This window comes from Tenrec ecaudatus, chromosome 16, assembly GCF_050624435.1.
Source record: "Tenrec ecaudatus isolate mTenEca1 chromosome 16, mTenEca1.hap1, whole genome shotgun sequence".
Taxonomy (NCBI): Eukaryota; Metazoa; Chordata; class Mammalia; order Afrosoricida; family Tenrecidae; genus Tenrec; species Tenrec ecaudatus.
This window is the reverse complement of record NC_134545.1, coordinates 86178684-86198434: the sequence shown is the minus strand read 5'-3', so window position 1 is coordinate 86198434 and position 19751 is coordinate 86178684. Positions and strand designations below refer to the sequence as shown.

The following is a 19751-nucleotide window of genomic DNA, read 5'->3' as shown; positions in this document are numbered from 1 at the left end:
AGATCCAAAGACAGACACTTTCCCCCACTAACACATGCTTTATGAAATAAAAATATCCCGATAGCACCAGAAGGTGGAGACTACATGTTTGTTACCTGTCCTGGCTCAAATAAGAAAACAGTAGTAGCTGGGTGCATGATACAATAGATTAACATAGCTAAAATTGCTGTAACACTATCAAATCTATGAGTGGTTACAAAAGCCGTAACTTTATAGTCTAAGTTGCAATGAAATGCCTCAGCTCTTAATGTTTTAGATTATCTTAGTCGCTAGACTCCAGAATGGCACACAGAATTCTATATAAGGAAGACATAGCTGGCATATAGGACTAAACATACTTGTTCACTCACAAGATCACCAAAAGTATTATTTCTATCAATAGTCATTTAATAAATAATAACAATGATATGATAATTGGATTTTCTAGGGCATATTTCACAATCATTACAATGGTGAGTTACATTTAAAAACCATGAACTTATAAAGACAATTATCCATTATTTTATACAAATCTTAGTGACTTGTGACAACCCCTAACTAGGGTCAAGCAACAAATGTGAGTTTGTCTAAAATGTGACCAGAACATATAATCAAAAGATTCTACTCCACAATAGCCCAGTTAAAAAAAACAAACAAAAGGGAGAGAGAACAAATGGTGGAGAGGGTGCTGAGAGATTTAATCCAGGGATGTGAATCGACTGCTACCAGACTGAGGGCGCTGTTAAGTTCATTGTGCTGGATGTAGTTTGATTAAAATAAAAATGCAATACCTTGTCATTTTGATCCCCCCTTTAACCCATTTAAAATTCTTTTAGTTTTTAATATTTTCTGTTTTCTTTTCAATTTGAGGTTTTTCTGTTTTGTCTAGTCATTCTTTTTTTAAAAAATTGTTTTATTAGGGGCTCATACAACTCTTAGCTCAATCCATACATACATCAACTGTGTAAAGCATATTTGTATATTCATTGCCCTCATCATTCTCAAAACATTTGCTCTCCACCTAAGCCCCTGGCATCAGGTCCTCATTTTTTTCCCTTCCTCCCTCATGAACCTTTGATAATTTATAAATTATTATTTTGTCAAGTCATTCTTATTGGGTTTTTGTTTGAGTTTTTTTGCTTCCTGTTTGTGTTTTGTATGATTTTCTATATGTGAAATTCAGGATAGGTAAATCTGTACAGATACAGTAACTGAATTAATAATTACCTAAGGTATGGCGGGGGATGATTGGGGGAGATAGGTGCTAGCAATGAGTAGGAGAAAAAAATTGTCTGAAATTGATTGTGATAATGATTGAACAACTCTTCTTAACAGGACTGCTTGATTAAATTGTATGTTACGTAAAGCATATGTCAATAAAACCATATAAAAGTATTCTACTACAATTAAGAGCTGGAGAAGTAAACTTGTAACTTTCTTTGGATAAAATGGTTCCTGCTCTTAAATGTAGAATCCTATATAGCTTTAATAGCAATGCTGAGTTGATATATTTATAGATAAAGCATTGCTGCCATGTGGTACAAAATACATCAATGAGTGATATTACTTACTTTGGCCACGCAATTTTCAGTCTTCATAGCAGTACTTGCTAGACATACTGCTTCTTGGTTTAAGCAGAGTCTTGCACAACTGTTGTAAGTCTACAAAGAAAATTTTGGGAGGAAGATGTTTGAATATTGAAATACTGTCACATTAAGTTTTCAAATTCAGTCCTATTTCTCAAAATCAACACACAAATAACCCCTACCTAAATTCTCAGATTTGTGAGGGCTTCAGGTCAAGGTAGAAAAGGGGAGTCCAATAAGCGTGTGAACAGCAGTAGGGATACTGGCTATATAATTGGGATTCTTTTAATGCAAAATTTATTAACTCAGTTCTGTTTAAAACAGACATATTATTGTTCTGAGAAAATGTATTTTTGCCTTTTTCATTCTAAATCTTAAAAAAAAAATCAACTGATTGTAATGATCCACTATAACCCCCTCCCAGGGGGATGGACAACAGAAGGGAGACATTGGTGTGTGTAAGACATGGGGGGGGGGGGAGATCAAGGGTTCCTGAGGGAGAGAAGTTGGGGGAGGGGGAAAATGAGCTGATACCAAGGACTCAAGTAGAACGAAAATGAGGAAGGCAAAAAAAAAAAAAAGAAAATGAGGATGGCAACACATGTAAAAATTTACTTGATACAATGCATGTATATATGGATTGTGATACGAGCTGTATTAGCTCCCAATAAAATGATTTTAAAAAAATCAAGACCTGAAGGTGGCAATAAGATATGCTTTTTTATGTGCAAGGATAAGTGTATGTAGTACTTTTGTCTGTTTTTAGAAGAAAAAGAATAAACCAAAATTAAGAGCAGGACATGAAGAGAAGATAAATCAACATTTACACAGATGAAAGTAGAACGAAGCATAAATTCAAACATTTACTGCATTTGAGTTGATTCTGACCCATAGTGACCCTATAGGATAGAGTGGAACTGCCTCTTTGGGTTGCTGAGACTTTAAATCTTTACGGAAATAGACAGCCTAATCTTTCTCCTGAAGAGTGACTGGAAGGTTCGAACCACTGTCCTTGTTATTAGCAGCTCAATGTATAGCCCAGGACACCACCAGGGCTCCTTAGAACAAAGAGTAGAAGAGGGATTGAAATAGACCGGTTATGCTTGATTAATACTCTATGGTAAACAAACTCATTATTAATAATTGGCCAAAAAAATAATTGGCCAATTATTTACTAAAAACAAAATTATTTCCTTTTAGTCTTAGAAGTTTTTACTGGTTATGTAAATCATGGTTTTCACACTCTTACTGTGAAGTGGGATCATAGGGATCACTGGGCTTCTGAGAATTTACATTTTCAACAACTCACAGTTGATGACCGTGTTACTACTTCAGGAACCACAATTTGAAAACCACTAGTATAAATATTTGTGTTGGAATTAAGGGGAAAAATTTTAAAATTGGGATAATCTCTTAATTCAACACCAAGGATAAAATCCACTTTATTTATTTATTTTTCCAGTCCTAGTTTTTTTTAAAAAACATTTTATTAGGGGCTCATACAACTCTTATCACAATCCATACATATACATACATCAATTGTATAAAGCACATCTGTACATTCTTTGCTCTAATCATTTTCTTTTTTTTCCCTTTCTTTTTTTACATTTTATTAGGGGCTAAAATCCACTTTAAATGGAAAAATTTTAGGTTTATAGAAAAGTTGAAAAAATAGTCAAGAGTTCTTTATAAACCTGCACCCAGCTGACTCTTATATAAGCAAAGAACATTTATCAAAATGAAAAAATAAACAGAGCACCATTAACTATAAAGTACAGAACATATACCTATGCAAGTTTTCTCACTAATGCATATTTTCTTTTTCTGTCTAGGATCAAGTCCAGGATTCCAAACTGCATTTAGTTCTCAAGTCTCTTTAGTCTCTTCTAATCTGTGACAACCTTTCTGTTTCGTTTTGTCTTTTGTGACTGTTACTTCTGACAAGTACTGACCAGTGAACCTACAGAAGGCACCCTGCCCCCAGTTTTAGTCTGTCTGATTTTTTTTTTTTATCAAACTAAATTGAGGTTATGCATGGCTGGGAAGGATAGAGAGCACAGAGGTGATGCATATCACACCAGGACATATGTACTTCTGTGATGTTTACCTTGGTTACTTTATTAAGGTCAGGACTGACAAGATTCTCCAAAATAAACATTCTTTTCTTTTAGAAATGACTAAATATGTTGAGGAGAAAATGAGACCATGAAAATATTCTACTTGTACATAGAATTGTGTATGAAGCATCCACTGGTAAATTTTGTCTATGGTAATTTTTAATGTAATGTTCTAAGGGTGTTTTGTTTACAGTCTATGTTCATTAGTTTGAATTCTTCTGTAAAGAGTAGTTATGGTTCCTCCCCCACTTTATTTAATCATTTTTCTATTTATATCAACAAGTACACTTAAGGTGCTTATTTTAAATCACATCTTCGCCGAACTTTCATTCTCTGGAAAGAAATTAGGCAAATAAAATTAGGATTTAAGAAAAAATAGTGGGGACTGATAGGGTAAAAAAGAAAAAAGAGGGTAAAATCAATATATAGTACTTCCCCATCAATGTTATAAAATTACTTTTCTGACCAACTTGAACTTTTAAATAATATATCCACTTATATATTTTTTACTCTGTATATAAGTTAAAATTATTTTTAAAGATTACTTTAGACTACTGTATATACTCAAGTATGACCTGACCCAAATATCAGCCACGGCACCTAATTTTATCACAAAAACTACATTAAAAATGTGCTGACAAGGCAGTGAGAGGACCTTATAGCTGGCCCCACTATGAGACATGTGACCCCTCACTGACCCATAGCCTTACTGGAGACACAGTGTGGGAATTGCACCGATCTGACTCCACCACACTGAGGCAAAACACTAAGCACGTGCAACAGAACAGCAAGGGCACAGAGGAAGGATGTCCTGAGGGAATACCAAAAGTAGACTTTGGGGTCAGGGCATGGCACCCCATCAGACTAGAGGGAAAACACTCCTAAAGGTCAACAAACAGACCTAGAACTATTTACAGGCTTTTCTTTTTTTTGTCATTGTTTTTTGTTGTTGCTTTGTTCTTTCTTGTTTTTGTTATTATCTCTGAAGGTCTATCTAGATAAGAGGCAGGATAAACAATCTGGAGGAGAAAACAATGGGACCAACAGTTCTAGAGGGACATGGGAGAGAGGGAGATGGGGGTGAAAAAAGTGATGTTAATAAACCCAGGGACAAGGGAACGAGTGATCCAAAATCAGTGGTATCAAAGACCCAGAAAGAAAAATCATATGATTGTGAATGAGGGGGGATTGTGGAGTGGGGATCCAAAGCCCATCTGTAAGCAACTGGACATTCCTTCCAGAAGGGTCGCAGGGAGGAGATGAGCCAGTCAGGATGCAGTGTAGCACCGATGAAACCTACAACTTTCCTCTAGTTCTTTTATGCGTTCTCCCTGACCCCCCACTATCATGATCCCAATTCTACGTTACAGATATGGCTAGACTAGAGGATGGACACTGGTACAGATAGGAACTAGAAACACAGGGAATCCAGGACAGATGAACCCCCTGAGGACCAGTGGTGAGAGTGGCGATACCAGGAGAGTAGAGGGTAGGTGGGATAGAAAAGGGGAACCGATCACAAGGATCTATATATAACCCCCTCCCTGGGGGATGGACAACAGAAAAGTGGGTGAAAGGAGATGTCAGATAAAGTAAAACATGACAAAACAGTAATTTATAAACTATCAAAGATTCATGAGGGAGGGGGCAGAGAGGGAGGGGAAAAATGAGGTGCTGATATCAAGGGCTCAAGTAGAAAGAAAATGTTTTGAGAATGATGATGGCAACAAATGTACAAATGTGCTTGAAACAATGGATGGATGGATGGATTGTGATAAGAGTTGTAATGAGCCCCCAATAAACTGATTTTAAAAAAGTGCTGAAAAACTTGGCTTATACACAAATATATACGGTAACTGGAGCACTTGATATTAGTGTCAAGGATTATTGTTCCATGTATAGTCTGGTCTCAAGGTTTAGGATTTCTTTTGCAAATACCGTTATCTAAGACATCTATATGCATACACAAAGGCAAATAACAAAAAATGTTTTCTAAATGCGTTTATAAACTGGTTAGTGTTTAATAACGTAAATAGTATTGCAGTAGCATTCTTGCATACAACAGTTATAGACTTGAAAAAATATCAAAAGATACAATGTCTGGGGTCTTAAAGGTTTGAAGATGAACAGGCGACCATCTAACTGAGAAACAACAAAGCCCACATGGACGAAGCACACCAGCCTGTGAGATCACAAGGTGTCGAAGAGATCAGGTATCGGGCATCAAAGACCCCCCCCCCCAAAAAAAATCACAGCATTGTGAATGAGGGGGAGTGCGGAGTGGGGACCCAGGGCCCATCTGTGGGAAATTGGACATCCCCTTGCAGAAGGGCCATGGGGAGGACAAGAGCCAGTCAGGGTGCAGAGTAGCAATGAAGAAACATACAATTTTGCCCTAGTTCTTGAATGCTTCCTCTCCCCACTATCATGATCCCAATTCTACCTTACAAATCTGACTGGACAAGAGGATATACACTGGTACAGATAGGAACTGGAAACACAGAGAATCCAGGACAGATGAAACCCCTGAGGACCAGTGGTGAGAGTGGCGATACTGGGAGGGTGGAGGGAAAGTGAGGGAGAAAGGGGGAACAGATTATAAGGATCTACATTTAACACCCCCCCCCCCGCCGGGGGATGGACAGCGGAGAAGTGGGTGAAGGGAGACGTCGGATGGTGTAAGATATGACAAAATAATAATAATTATAAAGTATCAAGGGTTCATGGGGAAAGGGGGAACAGGGAGGGAGGGGGAAAATAAGGAGCTGATATCAAGGGCTCAAGCAGAAAGCAAATGTTTGAGAATGGTGATGGCAACCTATGTACAAATGTGCTTGACACAATGGATGATGTATGGATTGTGATAAGAGTTGTATGAGCCCCCACTAAAATTATGTTTTTTTAAAAATTAAAGACTCTAGAGAGTGATATGAAAGGGGCAGAAAATGGGATGGAAGTTGATTCTTGGAAAAAAAGCCTTATGTTGTTTTCAGGTGCCCTCAAATCTGTTTTCAACTCATAATGACCTTCTGTATAAGAGACCAAAATAATGCCCCTTCTGGTATCATCATCACAACCATTGCTACGTCGGAGTTCATTGTTGAAGCTGCCATCTTTGTTGCAGCTGCAATCTCACTGACAGTCTCCTTTGCTGACCCTCTTAACTTTACCAAGCATGGTATCTTTCTCCAGCAATTGGTCTCTTTTCAAGATATGTCTAAAATAAGTGAGATAAAGTCTCACCATTCTTGCTTTTAAAGAGCATTCTGGCTACACTTCCTCCGAGACTGATTTGACCATTCTCCTGCCAGTATATATACTCAGTGTCAAATCTTGTCTTTTAAATACCATTCTGCATTAAAAGGGACTTTAACTCCCTAGAGAAACGGCTGATACTAGGAATGACCAGAGAAAGTATTACAGTGAACCTGGAAACATTTGGAGAATAATGGAAATATGTCAAAGGGGCACAGAACCCAGTCTGTGGGGGTCCTCAGCTTAATATGGAGTAATGTGAACATTAAACGAAAAGATACTAACTAGATGGTGCCTGGTTATCACTACACCAAGTGCTCTGAAAGGGATCACATTAGAAGGTTCTGGACAGAGTGAGAGAAAAATGTAGAACAAAACTCAAATTCAATTTTAAAAGACCAGGCTGCTGGAACACCAGCAAGCTTAGACTGAAATCACCCTAAGGCTCAATTTTCTGCCAAAAAATAGTTAGGTGTGTAAGGGAAACACTGGGGAGATACACATTCCTTAACCTCGGCTTGGGGTTACCACCAGAAAGGTTAAAGTAATCAACTATGTGACATAAAAAAGGCATTATTTGCCTAAGGACAAAGTTCAGAAAAGTTATGAAAAGACAAATGAAAACGGAAAACACAAGTAAGTAGTGGGTTAGATGATGTAATCTTGTGGAGACAGTAATCAGTGACATGAAAGAAAATATGTATGAATTACTGAAAGTAAAAAATCAGTCATGAAGGCTAACTTTGTTTTCCTCTCCAAGTAACTCTTTGCCTCAATCCCTACCTCTAAAATTAGTATCATCACTCACTCACTGGAACGTTAGGTAAATGCAGGAAACATGTTAGAGACCTACAAGGTAGTATCGGCCTTCTATAGCAAGCCTGCATATACACTTTTGCTTTCCAGACACTCCATCTGTAAAATGGGCACATAATCTTGTTCTCTCCCAAGGAAGTCCAATATAACAGACTACAATTTGTCACAGGCCTTTGACTATTCTAGAATAACAAGACCAAATAAATTCAATGGTTTACATTCAATATTGTAATATTTTAATACTCCTTCCAGGCTGAAAGCCAGCTAGTGAATATCATAGCCACGGGCAAGATAGGATCTATTCCCAGGCAACATTTGCAAAGGTAGCTTCACTGCTGAACCAGAGGCAGAGTTTTGCGTTGGAGTACTTTAATGCGTTTTTATATTGCATATAAAGCACATAAGCATAAACCAGTAAGATGCCTTCCTGAAAACTACCTTCTTTGTGAAAGCAGGCTGTAATTCTGAACAAGTTTTCAATTTTCACACTGCTGCTAGGGTAAAACATTTTCAAGAGTTTAATTTTTTACAATGGATTCAATGACATAGGATTATCTAACAAAGTAATGGCTAATCAATAGAAGGTTTAGTTGTCAGGTGAAACATATAACACACTAAAAGGGATTGATTGCCAGACTTCTCCTTATTTACTAGAAGGTATATATTTAAAATGACACAAACTTGTTACCAGGCTGCATTCTTTTAACCTTGCAAAAAGCTGCTTTCGAAATCTGTTCAGCAGCCCTACAGCCAAACAAGACAGCGTATAATGAAAAGAGCTGGTGACTGGGGGGGGGGAGGGGGGGGCAGGGAAGGGCATGAGACAGGGGCCCTCAGATAGATGGTAACATCAAATCATGTCCTAAGCAAGAATATGGTACAGAAAAAGCAAACTCACAAGTTGACATCTAGGGACACTGGAACTGGGCTTTAAAAATGTCACACAGATGCTACCGAATCTCATTCAATAGCTGCAAAGCCGGGTCTGATCTCAACCATGTTGTTCTTAGGGCAGATTTTTGAAGGACTCATGCAGCTGGGCACAATAGACTTTTTCTTTCTTCTTTTTCTTGTTAGTGGCACATCCAGATTAAGCACTGAACACAAAATGAATTGGGCCCATATGGACTTCGACCAGCAGAGAAACTGTTTCCTTTATAATTTATTCACACTATCTTAAGTCTCCATATGAAAATATACTTTTTATGGTTGTTTCAACCCAGGAGTTCAATAATATTTTTTCTACTATGTCAGTGATTACACAATTTATCAAAGAATGATTACACTGAAATAAAAATAAAACAAAATACCAACCCCCTATGCAGTCTTCCTTCCTCAAGTAATTTTAAGAAGCTGGTTATTAAATTGCTTCTTTTTTGAGGAAGGGTTTTGTAGCTAGGCACAAATTGCTAAGCCACGTTAAAAAAAGTTATTAGACTCTGAAGGATTCAGCAGAAGTGGGAGTTATATAAACAAATCACTTCATCAGACTTGGAAAGATCACTTTTGTCTTACTTAAGAGACCTACATTAATTACCTTTAAGGTCTTTTACACGGACTATTTAAAATAAGTACAATTTATTTATTTATTTCAAATGAGGTGCTTCTTCCAAAGTATTAAATAATGTCTACAAATGCAAAAGCATTTTTATAAATAGGTAATTAAAACAGATGACTAAAATTAAGTCAAGCTGCAAAACATTACCCAGGATGCACTGTAATTTTTTTTTTAATAAACTTCTCAGGCAATTTTTTTTCTCATCCGAAGCCCAAAGCACTTCAGGGAGGAAGAAGAAGAAGAAGAAAGGTAGGGAGTTTCACAGGGGGGAAAAATATACACATATAATGAAATAATGCTAAACCCAAACTAAAGTATTTACAAGATAGTCCCTTAAGCACAGTTTGTCATATTGCAATTACACCTTGCCTACTGCCAAGCCAAAATGCTTACTATTGCCACTAGAGGGAGAAGTGTCTTAACACAAAGCAAGGGTTTCTTGAGCAATTATCAGAACAAAGCTCCCTTGGCTGTGTGTACCTTCTAATTACTCAATACAATTAAAATGACTAACCTAAAACAAACAGAAAAAAAACCTGCCTGCCTGATATCAGGGACTTCATTAAACCTTTCCCCTCATCAATCAAATCAGAAAGAAGGGAATGCCATCACAAACAAACATTATAGAGCTATTAAAGGAAGTAAATTCAGTGTTGTTTTTTTTTAAAGGAAGAAGTGTCTCTTGGAAGAAAAAAAAAACAACCAACACAAGAAATGTCGTGGTATTTACCCATCTGGATGCTGCTTGAAAACAAATTGTCCTCCAAAGAGCAGAAATACAGTATGTTTTCTCTCAGTTCACTGGCTTATGAATGACTGTTGTTGTTTTGTTAATACACACGATAATGTCATTCTCTATGTCGGTGATGTGGTTTTTCCTCCTATGCATCCAACTGTTTAAAGGAGCTATGCCCATCAGACTTCCCTGCAGTTTTAGCTCAGCTCTTCACTGGTGTTTTTTGTGGAGCTATTGCAACACTGTTTAGAACACGGTAGGAATTTTTGGCTTGGGGGGAGATAGGGAGTATGGTGAATAAGGCAAACAGCTACTTATTCCTACAAAAAGGCTTGTATAGTTCCTTTTATAAGGCCCAGTCATTAACAGAAAATGACAACAGAGTCATTTTTCTTTCAGCTGACAATTGTGACATTTTTCCAGCTGCGTGCAAGGTGTTGAAAACCTGGCAGCTGTTACCTCCTGGGATGGAGATACTTTTTTATCCTCCCTTGACAGTTTCACTCAGTGGGTCAGCACCTTTAAAGACTGCAAAGTATCCTTGAAGAGGATGGAAGCTTGAGTTACTGCTCCCTCCCTAATCAATGTAAACCCCCACTGCAGGTGAAGTCTCCTCTATAGAGGTGCATGGGGGAGGAAAATGTAATGCCCTGAGCCAGATGGTTTTATCTTGTTTTTAAAGAATAAAGGAACAAGCTAACAAGGGAGACAGCTACTTTGTTAGCTTCTTGGCCTCTCTTGTGGCTTTCCATCCCCAGGGTTCCAGCTACACAAGAGAAAGAATACAGAAAAACGTAAACACTTAAAGAAATATAACCAGAGGGCTGGCATCATGCTGCTTTCAAAGAGTTGAGAGAGTGCTACTCAATGCTTTATTTATCACTGCCCACATTCTCAGGATGGTAAGTGGACACATACACAAAGGAAAAGGGGGAGGGGGCTAGACAGCAGTCACAATTTACTCAATTACAGAGAAAGGCAGGGCTGACAGATCCTATTAGCACCAAAGGGAAGCAAAGGAGTTGCACGTTGTTAGGCCACTTTTTCACAAAGTAATGAGTACTTTCTTGTATCCTCCCAGGCCTTTGCCCTTGTTTGCAGATATGAATATAAAAGCTATGAAAGCAGTGGCTGTGATTTCTCTGGCTTCACATTTTAGGAGTAAAGTTAGGGGTGTACAGAATGCAGATATTTTGTACATCCTTTGAATAAAGGTTCATACTTAATACAAAATGGAGGAAAAGGAAATTAACTTTCTTTATAAGGACACACTCACTGTTTTTCTTGTTTTCCCCTACTTGGACTCCTTCTGATTTTGGAAATGAAATAGCAAAGCGGGTAAACGAAATGGCTTAATGACACTGGGAATAGTTAACTCCCCAATTTCTCTTAAATATTTGCTTTCTGGAGAATTTCATCAGATTTTGGAATCGTGGTTTATGGTCATTTGAGCCTCATACAAGGGAAGTCTTTTTACCACCTGCATTTTCTGAATGAGTCTGTACAAGATCAAAGATTTGGTTATACACTAGTGAAAACATAAGGACTTTGATAACAAAGTCGAGTTTTCACACTGACAGTGAAGCTATGTAGACTCTGTTTTGCCTGTGTTAGTTTTGGTACACTACAATTTACAAAGAATTTGCCAGTTTCAACTAAGCCATAAAATTTTTGGCATAAAATTGTTCATAATATTACATTCTAACCCTTATAATGCCTGCAAGAAATGCTGTGAGCTCCTCCAAGTTTTAAAGAGCTAAGTCAAGATGTAGCTGTCATGTCCTATCAACAATGGGTAAAATCTACTTTAGAATAATATATGTAAACTACAAAATTAATTTCAGATAATACTAACCTGGTTAGAACATTACTGGTTTTTATAATCAATGGTGAAAGAGTTCCTGAACTTGTATTACAAATATCTGCATATGAATCTCAAGTTTAGGACCTATGTAATATAAATTCTTACATCATCAATAAATATTCTGCAGCTCTGAGAACTTGACTACATAACTTGTTCTATAGAACTTAAATACAGAAAAGGGGGGGGACACTAACAACAGCAAATGGCACTTCATTATTGTCATGTGCAATAGAGAAAAGAAGGAGTTTAAACAGCTTATATATTATATCCTATCTTAAAAAAAAAATCAGCCATGGGGTAATCAAGTTCAGGGCAGTCCCGGACAGCTGCCCTGTGACCTGCTTCTATTGACCTCTGTGATTCATCACTCTTTCCTAAGATTGCGAGGGCAAGCTCCTAGGGAGTGACCACCACAATAGACAGACACAAGCCAACAGTAATCTGGTTCGAGCAAAAAACCAGATGGCACTGTAATAAATTTACAAATCTGCATTCATGGGGCTGTTAAAACACCCAGAAGCTAAAAGACTCTGAGGGCCCCAGGAGGATTCCTTACTTCCCTGTTTCTAAAGGCCATTTCTCTTTCCAGGAACAGTGAGTTCATGCTCTTCACAAAGAGAATTGAGATAAAACCCTTTACAAAGAAGGGAGGGGGGTAAGCCTCCTGACCTAATTAATCTCTAGAGCTTGGACCTCAACACTGAATGACAGATATTAGAAAATCATTCTGGAGCACTAGGAAGAGGGGGGAAATGATTGTTGAATTAGAGGGACTTAGAGAACCTGCTAAAACAGCAATAAAACAACAACATTATATCTCTTTCAGATGCTGCACACAACAGATCTTGCAAGTAGAAAATGATTCAATAATGTATGCATTTATTTTTAAAATGAATCAGATTAGTCCCATGTGTGACCTGCTGGTCCATCTGTATGTGCTGGACTTAATAGGCACGATTCACTCTCTCGCTTCAGTTTGAAGTATGAGAGAGATAAATTTAGTTTAATTTTCAACAGATCAGCCTATCCATTTTCCAAATGGACCATCTGGATCAGCCTATTAAAATTAATTTATAACTTTGCAGAGTGAAAATTCGTTTGTTAGCTTAAATAAAGTTGCCCAAACTTTTTGTTGTGTCATGGTTTTCTAACATTTGTTTCTATAGAGTGAACAGCATACTTCCACCTCCAAATTTACCTTATTCAATATTGTTCTGCTTATTCAGACTTAGAGATCTAGTGTTTATTTTCAAATAGTTAGAATTGTAATTGTCTCACCATCACTTAGTGATCATTTGCTTGTTCACAAACTTCCCTGAATTGAACCAATTCTATTTACTAAATATTTGCTTTGGCAGAAAAAGTGCCCATCCAAAAAAGGATTTAACACACAGTAGTTTTTAAATTGAGTATGCTAAGGATTCACATATTTTTCTTTATCGATCAACTCCAAAGGAAACTGGAGCCAGAAGGTATAGATAGATAGATAGATAGAAACACTTACACACTGAGGTCTGGGTCTAATTTTTACAAGCCTCCATTTTCCTCATTTACAAATTGTAAAGTTTTATCTATTTTACAGGGTTATTATGAGGGTCATTTGATAGAAATGCTAGGTTCTTAGTAGGCACTCAACAAATACTAGAGCTCTTTTCCTTTTTTCTGTACCATTATCATAAATTCAACTACATGAAATTATTTCTACTGCCGTTGGTGCTCCTTATGTAACCAAATTTTATATTAAAAATGAATAGGTAATATGCCTATTTTCTGGCAATATTATATCACTTATTTGGATTGATAGTGGGTGGCAAAAAATGTTTAATATGAGCAGCAAGAAAAGTATTTTTCCCTGCCTCCCAACCCCCACTGCAACTGACCTGAATTCTCAGAAATGTTTTTTATTAGGGGGGTGGGGGGGTACCAAAATGGTAAGGAAAAAAAATAACATTAAGAATGACTTTGTCTTTTTTTTAAAAAAGCAAATAAAATACTTCTCAGAATGAAAAGAACCTAGCTTTATTATGGACAAATTAGTTTTGATTATTCATCATAAAACATTTTTTCAAGACTCTTAAGGGGAAAGTCAACTATTCTACTGCCTGCTCCTAAAAAACACTTCAAACTATGTCTCCTGGACAGGACACCTTTTCTTTCATTTTGGCTTCATGACTCACAGGCATACTGACTGCCCTGTACTCTTCCATGTGAGTTGTTTTTGAGATGATTGGGAAATCAGTTACCGGATTGAAATGGATGGCAGTGGCCAGACCAACATCAGAGTATTCTTCATTTGGGCCCTTATGCTTAAGGAATGGAAAATTACAAGTTGCCTGTCTTTTTTTGTTGTTGTTGGGAGCTTTTTATTTTAAGTAAGACTAAATTCATACCTGTCTAAGTGAATTCTTCTCTGGTATTATCTTCCTAGGGGGCTCGCCATTATTACAGTCTTCTCTCTCTGAGGGATTCTGTGAAAGAAAGTAAGCTTTAATTCAGTTCTCATTATCTTCAATCTTATACTGTGGAAGTAAACTGAATTACAGTTCTAATTCTGTAAGCTGTAACATCATGTATATTTATGTTTATTCATTTGAAGATTTATATACATATAGACATACACATATGTAAAAAAACCCAACAACATATGCCCATGTATATAAATAGATGAATGTAGGTATCTGGATGGAAAGTATTTCATCTATGTTTAAGTAAGTACTGCCCAGCAGATTATACTCATTATGAGTTTGGCTTATTGCCCTGTAAAAATGCAGGTTGACATTAAAGAGAAGGCAGCACCGAATCATGCTTAGCTAATGACAACATGATTGTTACCTTCTCTGACTCTTAAATAATTCATTTTAACTATATTAAATATTTGACTGGATGGTTGTTTTTAGGCTCCAACTGGGATCCTAAGGACAACAGAACCCTTTCCTGTGCCATTCTCACAATTCGTACACTTGAGCTGAGTGTTACAGCCACAGTGTCAATCCACCTCATTAAGGGTCTTCCTCTTTCTTTGCAAGCTCTCTACTTCACCAAGCATTATGGCTTTCTCCAGGGTCTAGTCCCTTTTGTAAACATGCACAAAATACGTAAAATGAAGCAACAAAGGCTACATGGAAGAAGCACACCAGTCTGTGTGACCACGAAGTGTAGAAGGGACCAGGTATCAGGCATCAAAAAAACAAAAAGTCATATCAGTGGGTGCCCACCTTCCTGATATGATCGCTGGAGACAAATGTGTGCATAAGCAAATGTGGTGAAGAAAGCTGATGGTACCCGGTTATCAAAAGATATAGCGTCTGGGGTCTTAAAGGAAAACAAGCAGCCACCTAGATCAGAAGCAACAAAGCCCACATGGAAGAAGCACATCAGCCTGTGTGACCATGAGGTGTCAAAGGGATCAGGCATCAAAGAACAAAAAATCTTATCATTGTGAATGAAGGGGAGTGCAGAGTGGGGACCCAAAACCCATCTGTAGGCAACTGGACACCACTTTACAGAAGGGTCATGGGGAGGAGAAGAGCCAGTCAGGGCACAATGAAACATACAACTTTCCTCTAGTTCTTAAATGTTTCCTCCCTCCCACTATCATGATCCCAATTCGACCTTAAAAATCTGGCTAGACCAGAGGATGTACATTGGTACAGACAGAAACTGGAAACACAGGGAATCCTGTACAGATGATCCCTTCAGGACCAGTGATGAGAGTGGCAATACCTGGAGGGTAGAGGGAAGGTGGGGTAGAAAGGGGAAACCAATCACAAGGGTCTACATATGGCCTCCTCCCTGGGGGAGGGACAACAGAAAAGTGAATAAAGGGAGATGTCGGACAGTGTAAGATATGGAAAAAATAATAATTTATAAATTACCAAGGGTTCATGAGGGAAGGGGTAACGGGGAAGGAGTGGGGAAAATGAAGAGCTGATATCAAGGGTTCAAGCAGAAAGCAAATGTTTTCAGAATAATGATGGCAACAAATGTACAAATGGGCTTGACACAATTGATGTATGTATGGATTGTGATAATAATTGTATGAGCCCCAATAAAATGATTAAAAAAAACATTAAGATGAAATCTCACCATCCTTGCTTATAAGGAGTATTCTGGCTATTCTTCTTCCATGATAGATTTGTTCATTCTTCTGGCAGCTTATGGTATATTTAATTTTCTTTGTCAACATAATTCAAAAGCATGAATCCTTTTTCAGTTTTCCTATTCGTTGTTCAGCTATCACATGCATATGAGGTGAATGAAAATACCACATCAGGTCAGGCACAAATTACTTTACATTGCTCTTTTGCACTGTAAAGTGGTCTTGTGCAGCAGATTTGCCCAATGCTGTTAAGTTTTTTGCTTTTTGAACTACTGCTTCTATGGATGCTGCTTGTCGATTCAAGTAAAATAAAATCTTCAACAACTTCATTATTCTTTCCATTTATCGTGCTGCTGTTTATTGGTTCAGTTGTGAGGGATTTTTGTTTTGTTTTGTTGTTGTTTGTTTCTCTTTGGCATTTTTTTTAATGGTGGAAGTGTGGTTGGGGGGTGGGGTTGGTACCAAACTCCAAGTCTGATCTTTAAAGCCAGCTCTTTCTTTATTTCTCTTAATACTCAGATCTTATTTTCTTCATAGCCTGGTGCTTAGCCTACAACAATAACTTTTAATTGATACAGTGCTTTGTCACTATTATGTCAAAGGGCAACTTGCTACTGTTGTTTTTGTTCTGTGCTGCTGAGTAGATTCTGACTCAGCAAACCCTATAGTCCATTCTGTAATTGCCCCATAGGGTTCCTAGGTTGCCTTTAAAAAAAAAAAAATTGTGATCTGTAGAAAGTTTACAGGATTGGCTTTCCAATCAATAATTCACACATTTTTGTACCTGTCTCATATTATGATTTACCTTATGAGCCTATTATTTGGCTAAAAGTTGAGCCATGGAGGTTAGTTTAGTACTTGACTTGAAGGATATCTAAGAGCCATAGTACTGGGGTTCTACCAGTCACTAGCAGGCAATCGTTACAGGAGCCAATTGCCAACTCTTTTCTCCCACGGGGGCAATGGTGAGTTCAAAGCACCAACCTTTCAGTTGGTGACCCAAGCATGAAGCCACTATGCCACCAGGGCTCGTTCCTTAAAAAGTTAACTAGAAGACCCCAAAATGTGAATAGGATTTTTATGAACTTGAGGGTGGAGAATTTCAAACAAACCAATGAAATTGAAGTTCAGAGGTGTTACCAATTTGCTATATAGCCAATACATTCAAATAAATATTTCAAAGAGAAAATCCAGGAAAATCCAAATTACATATTATTTGAGTTCTCATTTCCAGAGCTACATTTATAACATTAGCATTTAGGAATATTCTATTGATAGTTAGCATTTATTTTTGGAATTATTTTGTTTATAATAGAACCAGGAATTATTTATTGCACACGAGTCTGTCTATTCTACTTTAAAAACTTTCTTACTCTCCCTGTCATTGAGCAGAGTCTAACTCATAGCAACCATATAGGACAGACTAGAACTGCTCCTGTGGGTTTCCAAGATTTAACTTTTTATAGGATTAGAAAGCCTCATCTTTCTCTTCTGGATCAGCTGCTGGTGGTTTCTAATGGCTGACTGTGGGGTTGGCAGCACAATGTGCAACCTACTACTCTACCAGGGCTCCTCATCTAAAAATTTAGATTGTACAAAAGGAATCATTACTGCACTTTAAATGCACACACAAGAGGGAGCTTCAAAAGGTTTGTGGGGAAAAACTAGCCATAAAAGATAATAAAATGTTTCCACCTTTTGAAGCACCCTCCTTAAGTGATGCTTTTTATACGCATCAAATATTATATTTTAAGAACTATCAAAGACTAAAAGTATATAGGATCATTCTAAGGCCTGTGCACCTTAGTGGCTAACATTGGAGGATTTGCACATCACCTTCCGTTGGTTGAGAGGCAAATGCCCCAAAGTGTTCCTTTTGGGTAAAAATCTCTTGTGAGGTTTCACTTGAAATTAATTTCTCCAATATTTTACATTTGTGATGATCACTTCAAAGGTCCCTAAAATTACGAGAGAAAAAAAAATCAAGCTAGGGAGTTTAGAGTTCTGAATGTTTTCTCCTCATTTTGAAAATAAAGAATGGAAACTATTAGAAAAGGGGAGAGATACATAATTGAGCTAATTACTATAAAGCATTCTAAATGAAGAAACTAGTGATACATTGATATGAGGATCAAACAAAAAGGAGGAAAGGTCACATTAGATTCATAAAATCAATTTGTAGTAAGTTTTAAAAAAACATGTAGTCAATGTTTTAAATGCCAAAAATAAATGACTTATATAATAATAACTTAAGTCAGTAGTCAATTATAGCTATAATCAATTAGGCCAGTATTCAATTATAAACTTATAGTTTGCAAGTAATATATCTAAGGCCATGAAGTGTCATCCCCCTTTAAGTAAAATATTCTTTCAGATGATCTAAATCTGGTTCATTCCACATAGGATCTTATATTTCAAATTAATTAAGTTCTGTTGAAATATCTTTAGAATAAACATGGAAGTGTAATTATATTGTGGAGGAAATTTGTTAACCTATGCACATAAATTACAAAATTGCATTTTCATTCTACAGGTGCTCTGGCTGAAACAAAACTGATGCTTAACTGGACCTAGCAGGATGAATGGTAACTCCCTAGTCTATATCCATAATTTTCTTCCTCGTGATACTGTTTGTTTTGTACTTTTCCCTTATCCTATTTTGATGGCTAACTACTGAGTGGGTCCTATACGAGTGTCTGAGGTAGGAAAAGGGAAAAGGAGCTCAGTCCTTGTGACCTGAGAACAGAACACAAAGCTGTGCAAGAGTGTTTTTACCTAGCTACCACATCAGGACAAACACTTTTGTTTTTTATATCATTTTATTGGGGACTCGTACAACTCTTATCATAATCCATACATACATCCATTGTCTCAAGTACACTTGTACATATGTTGCCATCATCGTTTTCAAAGCATTTTCTCTCCACTTGAGTCCTTGGTATCAGCTCCTCATTTTCCCCTCCCTCCCTCACCCCTTCCTCCCTCATGAACCCTTGATAATTTACAAATCATTATAATTTTTTCATGTCTTGTACTGTCCGATGTGTCCCCCCCACCACCTTGTCGTCCATCACCCTGGGAAGGGATTATAGATAGGTCATTGTGATTGGTTCCCCCTTCCTTCCCCACCTTCCCCTTACTCTCTTGGTATGGCTATTCTCAATATTGATCCCAAGGAGCTTATTTGTTCTATATTACCTGTGTTTTCAGCTCCTATCTGTACCCATTTACATGCTCTGGTCTAACCAGATTTGTATGGTAGAATTAGGGTCATGATAGTGGAGGGGGAGGAAGCAATAAAGAATCAGAGGATAGTTTATGTTTCACTGGTGCTACACTACACCCTTACTGGCCTGTCTTCTCCCCACAACCCTTCTCTAAGATGATGTCCAATTGCTTACAGATTGGCTTTGGACCTCCACTCCGCACTTCCCCCCTCATTCACATTATGATTTTTTTTTTGCTCTGGGTCTTTGATATCCGATACCTGATCTCATTGACACCTCATTATCACACAAGCTGGTGTGCTTCTTCCATGTGGACTTTGTTGTCTCTCAGCTAGATGACCGCTTGTTTATCTTCTCGCCTTTAAGACCCTAGACACTATATCTTTTGATAGCCGACACCATCAGCTTTCTTCACCACATTTGCTTATGCACCCACGTAAACAGGCCATGAGATCAGAAGCACAGAGTGTACACCCCTATGATAGTAAAGAGAAGAGCAAGCAGGCCAATGAGT

General features: G+C 37.5%; 1 protein-coding gene across 8 annotated transcripts in view; it reads right to left on the bottom strand.

Annotated features, from left to right (window-relative positions):
* BTRC (beta-transducin repeat containing E3 ubiquitin protein ligase) overlaps positions 1–19751 on the bottom strand; it is a 199907-nt gene that overhangs the window by 78254 nt on the left and 101902 nt on the right. For 3 of the 8 annotated variants that reach the window (XM_075535030.1, XM_075535034.1, XM_075535031.1), the window contains 2 exons: positions 14302–14379; positions 1551–1640 (listed from right to left, as the gene is read on the bottom strand). In XM_075535030.1, coding sequence (XP_075391145.1) covers positions 1551–1640; positions 14302–14379 — 168 coding nt within the window. The remainder of the gene's footprint in view (positions 1–1550; positions 1641–14301; positions 14380–19751) is intronic. The other 5 variants (XM_075535032.1, XM_075535036.1, XM_075535035.1 and 2 more) reach the window with 2 other exon arrangements.